The 10,000-nt window shown below is 54.9% G+C and overlaps 1 protein-coding gene across 1 annotated transcript in view; it reads right to left on the reverse strand.

Moving 5' to 3' along the window:
* LOC139242039 (mitogen-activated protein kinase 7-like) overlaps positions 1-7,187 on the reverse strand; it is a 7,516-nt gene extending 329 nt beyond the window's left edge. Inside the window, exons 1-2 of the mRNA XM_070870173.1 lie at positions 6,992-7,187; positions 1,080-1,328 (exon numbers count right to left, since the gene is read on the reverse strand). Of these exons, the coding sequence (XP_070726274.1) occupies positions 1,080-1,328; positions 6,992-7,010 (268 nt within the window). The 5' untranslated portion in view covers positions 7,011-7,187. The remainder of the gene's footprint in view (positions 1-1,079; positions 1,329-6,991) is intronic.
* Between the last annotated feature and the right edge of the window lie 2,813 nt (positions 7,188-10,000).

Here is a 10,000-nt window from a genome sequence, read left to right on the forward strand (position 1 = left end):
GGGGGGTGAGAGAGAGGGTGAGGGGGTGTTGGGAGGGTCTGAGGGTTGTTGGGAGGGTGCGAGAGGGGGTGAGGGGAATTAAGGGGGAGAGAGAGGGGGTGAGGGGGGTTGGGATGGTGAGGGGGTGAGAGAGGGGTTGAGGGGGGTGAGAGAGGGTTTGAAGGGGGGGTTGAGAGAGGGGTTGAGAGGGTGAAGGGGGTTGGGAGGGTGAGAGAGGGGTTGGGAGGGTGAGAGAGGGGGTAGGGAGGGTGAGAGAGGGGGTTGGGAGGGTGAGAGAGGGGGTAGGGAGGGTGAGAGAGGGGGTAGGGAGGGTGAGAGAGGGGGTTGGGAGGGTGAGAGAGGAGGCGAGAGAGGGGGTGAGAGAGGGGGTGAGGGGGGTTGGGAGGGTGAGAGAGGGGGTGAGAGAGGGGGTTGGGAGGGTGAGAGAGGGGGTAGGGAGGGTGAGAGAGGGGGTTGGGAGGGTGAGAGAGGGGGTTGGGAGGGTGAGAGAGGGGGTAGGGAGGGTGAGAGAGGGGGTTGGGAGGGTGAGAGAGGGGGTAGGGTGGGTGAGAGAGGGGGTAGGGAGGGTGAGAGAGGGGGTTGGGAGGGTGAGAGAGGGGGTAGGGAGGGCGAGAGGGGGGGTTGGGGGGGTGAGAGAGGGGGTAGGGAGGGCGAGAGAGGGGGTAGGGAGGGCGAGAGAGGGGGTTGGGGGGGTGAGAGAGGGGGTGAGGGGGGTTGGGAGGGGGTGAGAGAGGGGGTGAGAGGGGGTGAGAGGGGAGTTGAGGGGGGTGAGGGGGGTTGGGAGGGTGAGAGAGGGGGTGAGAGAGGGGGTGAGAGAGGGGGTGAGGGGGGTTGGGAGGGGGTGAGAGAGGGGGTGAGAGGGGGTGAGAGGGGTTGAGGGGGGGTGAGAGAGGGGTTGAGAGGGTGAAGGGGGTTGGGAGGGCGGAGAGAGGGGGTGGGGGGGGTGAGGGGGTAGGGAGGGTGAGAGAGGGGGTTGGGGGGGTGAGAGAGGGGGTGAGGGGGGTTGGGAGGGGGTGAGAGAGGGGGTGAGAGGGGGTGAGAGAGGGGGTGAGGGGAGTTGAGGGGGGTGAGGAGGTGACAGGGTTGGAAGGCGATGCCCCCGTTCTCCCCGTGCCCACCTGTCTGCCTCTGGCGGGCGGAGGACACCACCCCGTAGGCCCCGGTGCCGATGGTCTCGATGATCTCGTAGTCGTCGCCCACGTCGAAGGTCACGTCCATCGAGCGGGCCTTCAGGAAAGCCAGGTTTTTGGCCGTGGCAGCTCGACTGCGGGCAGCTTCCAGCTTGGCCCGTTCCTCCTCCGCTCCATCTTCTGCCATGGCGTCGTTTCCTGGAGCGCGAGAGAGAGAACGATAACACATGGGGGTGAGAGGGAGGACGCCCAGCTTCGCCAACCAGCGCCAGCTCACGTGAAAGAAATGGAGTTGCATTTCTATAGCACCTTTCTCGACCACCGGACGTCTCAAAAAGCTCTCGTCAGCCAATTTTGGAAGTGTGGACACTGTTGGAAGGTGGGAAACGCGGCAGCTCAACTTGCGCACAGCAAGCTCCCACAAACGGGCAATGTGAGGGTGACCAGACCATCTCTTTCTTCGTGATGTGGATGGAGGGATAAATATTGGCCCAGGAAACTGGGCGAACCCTGCCCCCCCGGCTCTTCTGCGTAAAACTCGGGGGCATGTCTCAGAATAAGGGGCCGCCCATTTAAGACGGAGAGGAGGAGGAATTTCTTCTCTCAGAGGGTTGTAAATCTGTGGAATTCTCTGCCTCAGAGAGCTGTGGAGGCTGGGACATTGAATATATTTAAGGCGGAGATAGACAGATTTTTGAGACAGACTTTTGAGCGATAAGGGAATAAAGGTTATGGGGAGCGGGCGGGGAAGTGGAGCTGAGTCCATGATCAGATCAGCCATGATCGTATTAAATGGCGGAGCAGGCTCGAGGGGCCAGGTGGCCAACTCATGCTCCTATTTCTTATGTTCTTCGTGCCTTGAGATCTTTTACATCCACCTGAGAAAGCAGACTCTAGGTTTAACGTCTCACCCGAAAGGGCAGCACTGAGTGAGCGCCCCACCGTCAGAGGGGCAGTACTGAGGGAGTGCCGCACTGTCGGAGGGGCGGTACTGAGGGAGTGCCGCACTGTCGGAGGGGCGGTACTGAGGGAGTGCCGCACTGTCGGAGGGGCAGTACTGAGGGAGTGCCGCACTGTCGGAGGGGCGGTACTGAGGGAGTGCCGCACTGTCGGAGGGGCGGTACTGAGGGAGTGCCGCACTGTCGGAGGGGCGGTACTGAGGGAGTGCCGCACTGTCGGGGGGGCGGTACTGAGGGAGTGCCGCACTGTCGGAGGGGCGGTACTGAGGGAGCGCCGCACCGTCAGAGGGGCAGTACTGAGGGAGCGCCACACTGTCGGAGGGGCAGTACTGAGGGAGTGCCGCACTGTCGGAGGGGCGGTACTGAGGGAGCGCCACACTGTCGGAGGGGCAGTACTGAGGGAGTGCCACACTGTCGGAGGGGCAGTACTGAGGGAGCACCGCACTGTCGGAGGTGCCGTCTTTCTGATGAGACGTTAAACCTGAGGTCCTGTTTGCTCTCTCAGGTGGACATAAAAAATCCCATGGCACTATTTCGAAGAGGAGCAGGGGAGTTATTCCCGATATTGTGGCCAATATTTATCCCTGAATCAACATCACAAAAACAGATTATCTGGGTCATTAACACATTGCTGTGTGTGGGAGCTTGCTGTGCGCAAATTGGCTGCCGCGTTTCCTGCATTACATCAAAAAGTAATTCCTTGAGTGTATTGCACTTTGGGACGTATGGTGGTCGTGAACATAAGAATGAGCAGGAGTCGACCACACGGCCCCTTGAGCCTGCTCCGCCACTCAATAAGATCACGGCTGATCTTCGACCTCAACTCCACTTCTCCTCCCGATCCCCATATCCCTCGATTCCTTAATGTCCAAAAACCTGTCGATCTCAGCCTCGAATATACCCAAAGACTGAGCCTCCACAGCCCTCTGGGGCAGAGAATTCCAAAGATTCACCCCCTCTCTGAGTGAAGAAGTTTCTCCTCATCTCCGTCCTAAATGGCCGACCCCTTATCCTGAGACTGTGACCCCTGGTTCTAGACTCCCCAGCCCCGGGGGGGAAACACCCTCCCTGTATCTACCCGGTCAATCCCCCTCAGAATCTTATATTTTTCAATGAGATCACCTCTCATTCTTCTAAACTCCAGAGAGTATAGGTACAATCTCTCATCATAAGGCGCTATATTAATGCAAGTCTTTTTGCCAATTGCCTTAAATCTGTGTCCTCTGGTTCTCGACCCTTCTGCCAATGGGAACAGCTTCCCTCTATCTATTCTGTCTAGACTTCTCATGATTTTGAACACCTCGATCACATCTCCCCTCAACCTTCTCTGCTCCAAGGAGAACAATTCCAGCTTCTCCCGTCTCCCCACGGAACTGAAATCCCTCATCCGCAGTATTTTGCTTTGGGATTGGCTGCTGATCCCACTTGTCCCCAATGATTGGCTGCTGATCCCACCTAATAAAAACATAATAGGAATAGGAGTCGGCCATTCGGCCCCTCGATCCTGCTCCGCCATTCAATAAGATCATGGCTGATCCGATCATGGACTCAGCTACACTTCCCTGCCCGCTCCCCATAACCCCTTATTCCCTTATCGTTTAAGAAACTGTCTATTTCTGTCTTAAATTTATTCAATGTCCCAGCCTCCACAGCTCTCTGAGGCAGCGAATTCCACAGATCTACAACCCTCAGAGAGAAATTTCTCCTCATCTCAGTTTTAAATGGGCGGCCCCTTATTCTAAGACCATGCCCCCTAGTTCTAGTCTCCCCCATCAGTGGAAACATCCTCTCTGCATCCACCTTGTCAAGCCCCGCTCATAATCTTATATGTTTCGATAAGATCACCTCTCATTCTTCTGAATTCCAATGAGTAGAGGCCCAACCTCCTCAACCTTTCCTCATAAGTCAACCCCCTCATCCCCGGAATCAACCGAGTGAACCTTCTCTGAACTGCCTCCAAAGCAAATATATCCTTTCGTAAATACGGAAACCAAAACTGCACGCAGTACTCCAGGTGTGGCCTCACCAATATCCTGTATAACTGGAGCAAGACTTCCCTGCTTTTATACTCCATCCCCTTTGCAATAAAGGCCAAGATACCATTGGCCCTTCCTGATCACTTGCTGTGCCTGCATACTATCCTTTTGTGTGTCATGCACAAGTAACCCCCAGGTCCCGCTGCACTTTGTAATCTCTCTCCATTTAAATAATAACTTGCTCTTTGATTTTTTTTCTGCCAAAGTGCATGACCTCACACTTTCCAACATTATACTCCATCTGACAAATTTTTGCCCACTCACTGAGCCTGTCTATGTCCCTTTACAGATTTTTTGTGTCCTCCTCACACATTGCTTTTCCTCCCATCTTTGTATCGTCAGCAAACTTGTCTACGTTACACTCGGTCCCTTCTTCCAGGTCGTTAACATAGATTGTAAATAGTTGGGGTCCCAGCACTGATCCCTGCGGCACCCCACTAGTTACTGATTGCCGACCCGAGAATGAACCATTTATCCCGACTCTCTGTTTTCTGTTAGTTCACCAATCCTCTATCTAATCCAATCCTATATCTAATATATTACTCCCAACCCCGTGAACTTTTATCTTTTGCAGTAACCTTTATGTGGCACCTTATCAAATGCCTTCTGGAAATCCAAATACACCACATCCACTGGTTCCCCTTTATCCACCCTGTTCATTACATCCTCAAAGAACTCCAGCAAATTTGTCAAACATGACTTCCCCTTCATAAATCCATGCTGACTCTGCCTGACCGAGTTCTGCTTTTCCAAATGTCCTGCTATTGCTTCTTTAATAACAGACTCCAACATCTTCCCAACCACAGATGTTAGGCTAACTGGTCTATAGTTTCCTGCTTTTTGTCTGCCTCCTTTTTTTTTTTAAATCGGGGCATTACATTTGCAGTTTTCCAATCTGCTGGGAGCTCCCCAGAATCCAGGGAATTTTGGTAAATTACAACCAATGCATCCACTATCCCTGCTGCTACTTCTCTCAAGACCCGAGGATGCAAGCCATCAGGTCCAGGGGATTTATCTGCCTTTAGTCCCATTATCTTACTGAGTACCACCTCCTTCGTGATTGTGATTGTGGTAAGTTCCTCCCCCCCTATAGCCCCTTGACTATCCACTGTTGGGATATTGTTAGTGTCCTCTACTGTAAAGACTGATACAAAATATTTGTTCAGAGTTTCTGCCATCTCCATGTTCCCCATTCCCCCGTCTCGTCCTCTAAGGGACCAACATTTACTTTGGCTACCCTTTTCCTTTTTATATACCTATAGAAACTCTTGCTGTTTTGGCCCCAATGATTGGCTACTGACCCACTTGGTCCCCAATGATTGGCTACTGACCCACTTGGTCCCCAATGATTGGCTACTGACCCACTTGGTCCCCAATGATTGGCTGCTGACCCACTTGGTCCCCAGTGATTGGCTGCTGACCCACTTGGTCCCCAGTGATTGGCTGCTGACCCACTTGGTCCCCAATGATTGCCTGCTGACCCACTTGGTCCCCAATGATTGGCTGCTGACCCACTTGGTCCCCAGTGATTGGCTGCTGACCCACTTGGTCCCCAGTGATTGGCTGCTGACCCACTTGGTCCCCAGTGATTGGCTGCTGACCCACTTGGTCCCCAATGATTGGCTACTGACCCACTAGGTCCCCAGTGATTGGCTGCTGACCCACTTGGTCCCCAATGATTGGCTGCTGACCCACTTGGTCCCCAATGATTGGCTACTGACCCACTAGGTCCCCAATGATTGGCTGCTGACCCACTAGGTCTCCAGTGATTGGCTGCTGACCCACTTGGTCCCCAGTGATTGGCTACTGACCCATTTGGTCCCCAATGATTAGCTACTGACCCACTTGGTCCCCAGTGATTGGCTACTGACCCACTTGGTCCCCAGTGATTGGCTGCTGACCCACTTGGTCCCCAATGATTGGCTGCTGACCCACTTGGTCCCCAATGATTGGCTGCTGACCCACTTGGTCCCCAGTGATTGGCTGCTGACCCACTTGGTCCCCAATGATTGGCTACTGACCCACTAGGTCCCCAATGATTGGCTGCTGACCCACTAGGTCTCCAGTGATTGGCTGCTGACCCACTTGGTCCCCAATGATTGGCTGCTGACCCACTTGGTCCCCAGTGATTGGCTGCTGACCCACTTGGTCCCCAGTGATTGGCTGCTGACCCACTTGGTCCCCAATGATTGGCTGCTGACCCACTTGGTTCCCAGTGATTGGCTGCTGACCCACTTGGTCCCCAGTGATTGGCTGCTGACCCACTTGGTCCCCAGTGATTGGCTACTGACCCACTTGGTCCCCAATGATTAGCTACTGACCCACTTGGTCCCCAGTGATTGGCTGCTGACCCACTAGGTCCCCAATGATTGGCTGCTGACCCACTAGGTCCCCAATGATTGGCTACTGACCCACTTGGTCCCCAGTGATTGGCTGCTGACCCACTTGGTCCCCAGTGATTGGCTGCTGACCCACTTGGTCCCCAGTGATTGGCTACTGACCCACTTGGTCCCCAGTGATTGGCCGCTGACCCACTTGGTCCCCAGTGATTGGCTGCTGACCCACTTGGTCCCCAATGATTGGCTCCTGACCCACTTGTTCCCCAGTGATTGGCTGCTGACCCACTAGGTCACCAATGATTGGCTGCTGACCCACTAGGTCCCCAATGATTGGCTGCTGACCCACTTGGTCCCCAATGATTGGCTACTGACCCACTAGGTCCCCAATGATTGGCTGCTGACCCACTTGGTCCCCAATGATTGGCTGCTGCCCCACGTGGGGTCCCAGCGATTCAGAGATTAATCCTCACCGTCCCAATAATCCCCTCCTCCCCATTTAATGTCCCCCCCCCCCAGGTCTCACTTACCCGTCTCCCGCAGACACATAGAGAACGCGGGCCGTGTCCCTCTCCTCTCCTTTCCTCTCACGGCCGCCGCACCGCCATCATTGTTTGCATTCGGCGCTGGGCGGCACCGCCCGACGCCCCACCGCCTGGAGTGACAGCCGCCGCGGCCAATCAGCGCCCGCGCCGCGGCGCGGCTGACCAATGGGCGGCGGGGCGGCTGAAGGTTGTCATGGGAAGGTGGGGGCGGGACCTCAGCGTCTGGCGTCAGGAGGGCGGCGCGCGGCGGGAGGGGAGGGGAGGGCGGGGGGGCGTGACCAACAAGATGATCGACAACCCCGCTCCGCCAATCGGATGCCGAGCTGCGGCGAGACTGACCAATAGGCGCGCGGGGAGGGGGCGGACTGATTGAAGGGGCGGGGACCTGACGCTCGAGCTGGACGGTTGGAGACCGGCACGTGACCTCAGCACGGCGCGTGTGGTGGGCGTGGCACCCCTTCGTCAAACGAAAAAAACACAGGATTGACCGACGCTGCGACCAATCGGAACCGCAGGGCGGTGGCGAGGCCGACCAATAAGGCTGCGGCGATTGAAAGGGCGGGACCTGACGCACGCGCCGATTCGGAGCCGTCAACCGTCGGCGCGCGTGACGAGAAGGAGGCGGACGCGAAAGAGTCAAAACAGCTGATTGACAACCTGCCCGGCCAATCGGATCACGCGCCACGGCGACGCTGACCAATAGCCGGGGGGGATTTGAAATAAAAGAGGGCGGGATCTCAGGGTCGTTTTTTTTTAAATCTAAAATGAATAATTCTTTTTTTAAGTTTTTTGTTTTTGTCACTATTCCTTTTCAGCTTCAAAATTTTAATTAAAAAAGTATATATTTCTATTTGCTTTAGATGGAGGTCTGGTCTGGTCTGGTCGTGCGGGGTGTTATGGGAGTTGTAGTTTCTTCCGGCGCCTTTTGCCCGACGGCCAAGGGCGAGGGAACTACAACTCCCAGAATGCCGCGGGGCCTCCAATTCAGCCCCCTTGACCATCCCTGATAACCTTTAATGGCTATGCCTTCTGTTACCTGGACCCCAAACTCTGGAACTGGCTCCCTAAACCTCTCCGTCTCTCTACCCTCCTTCAAGACGCTCCTTAAAACCGACCTCTTTGACCGAACTTTTGGCCACCTGCGCTAATTTCTACATATGCCTTGACCTCCAATCAGCCATGACCATATTGAACGATGGCGCAGGTTCGAGGGGCCGAATGGCCCACTCCTGCACCTATTTTCTCTGCTGCTCAAAAGACAGAGTCAAATTTTTATGGCATCACACTCCGGTGAAGCGACGTGAACACTGGAGAAGAGAATGTGGTCATGGGATTGGTCATTATACGTAATGTAATAGGTTCAGGGGTTTAGTGACTGAACCAATACTTGGCCCAATGTTGGCTCGATTCTTGTGAGAGAGAGAGAGAGAGAGAGACAGAGAGAGAAACAGAGATAGAGAGAGAGAGAGGGGGAGAAATAGAGGGAGAGAGAGAGCGAGATAGAGGGAGAGAGAGAGCGCGAGAGGGAGGGAGACAGACAGAGAGAGAGACAGAGAGAGAGACAGAGAGAGAAACAGAGAGAGAAACAGAGAGAGAAACAGAGAGAGAAACAGAGAGAGAAACAGAGAGAGAAACAGAGAGAGAAACAGAGAGAGAGAGAGGGGGAGAGATAGAGGGAGAGAGAGAGCGAGAGGGAGGGAGACAGACAGAGAGAGAGAGAGAGAGAGAGACAGAGAGAGAGAGAGAGAGAGAGAGGGGGAGAGATAGAGGGAGAGAGACAGAGAGAGAAACAGAGATAGAGAGAGAGAGAGAGAGGGGGAGAGATAGAGGGAGAGAGGCAGCAAAAGAGAGGGAGGGAGAGAGACAGAGAGAGAAACATAGAGAGAGATGGGGGGGAGAGAGAGAGAGAGAGGGGGGAGAGAGAGAGAGAGGGGGGGAGAGATAGAGGGGGGAGAGAGAGAGAGAGGGGGGGAGAGATAGAGGGGGGAGAGATAGAGGGGGGGGGGAGAGATAGAGGGGGGGAGAGATAGAGGGAGAGAGGCAGCGATAGAGAGGGAGGGAGAGAGACAGAGAGAGAGAGAGAAACAGAGATAGAGAGAGTGAGAGAGAGAGGGGGAGCGATAGAGGGAGAGAGGCAGCGATAGAGAGGGAGGGAGAGAGACAGAGAGAGAGAGAGAGAGGGGGAAGAGAGACAGAGATAGAGGGAGAGAGGCAGCGATAGAGAGGGAGGGAGAGAGACAGAGAGAGAAACAGAGATAGAGAGAGGGGGAAGAGATAGAGGGAGAGAGGCAGCAAAAGAGAGGGAGGGAGAGAGACAGGGGGAAGAGAGACAGAGATAGAGGGAGAGGCAGCGATATAGAGGGAGGGAGAGAGACAGAGATAGAGGGAGAGACAGAGGCAGAGAGATAGAGAGAGGGAGTGAGAGAGAGAGAGAGAGAGAAAGAAAGATACGCAGAGACAGAGAGACATAGAGACAGACAGAGATGGAGCAGGCTAGGCCACTAGGCTGCGGTTTGGAGCCCAGAATATTCAAAACCCCTCACCCTTTATACGCGGTCCAGTCCCCCTACCAGGATCTCAGGCCCAGACCCAGGCCTCCAGTGCCCCCCCCCCCCCCAGGCCTTGTGCTTGGCAGGGTGCTTGGGATCGCCAACTTGTGAGGCAAAAACGGACTCGCACATCTATATAGCGCCTTTCACATCCCTAGCAAATCCCAAAGTGCTTCACACCTGAAACATTATCGTTGAGGGACAGTTGTGTGGACAAATGTGGCAGCCATTTGAACACAACAAGATCCCACCATAAAACAGCAATGAGCTGAATGAGCGGAGTTGATTTTTGAATTAAGCAATGTTGGTTGCGGGATAAATATTGGCCTCAGGACACTGGGGAGAACTACCCCCCCCACTCTTCTTCCAATAGTGAGAGTTCAATCGGTTTAACGTGTCCCATCCCGAGGTACTGCCCCTCCGACAGTGCGGCGCTCCCTCAGTA

The sequence above is a fragment of the Pristiophorus japonicus genome, unplaced genomic scaffold, assembly GCF_044704955.1.
Source record: "Pristiophorus japonicus isolate sPriJap1 unplaced genomic scaffold, sPriJap1.hap1 HAP1_SCAFFOLD_118, whole genome shotgun sequence".
NCBI classification, from domain to species: domain Eukaryota; kingdom Metazoa; phylum Chordata; class Chondrichthyes; family Pristiophoridae; genus Pristiophorus; species Pristiophorus japonicus.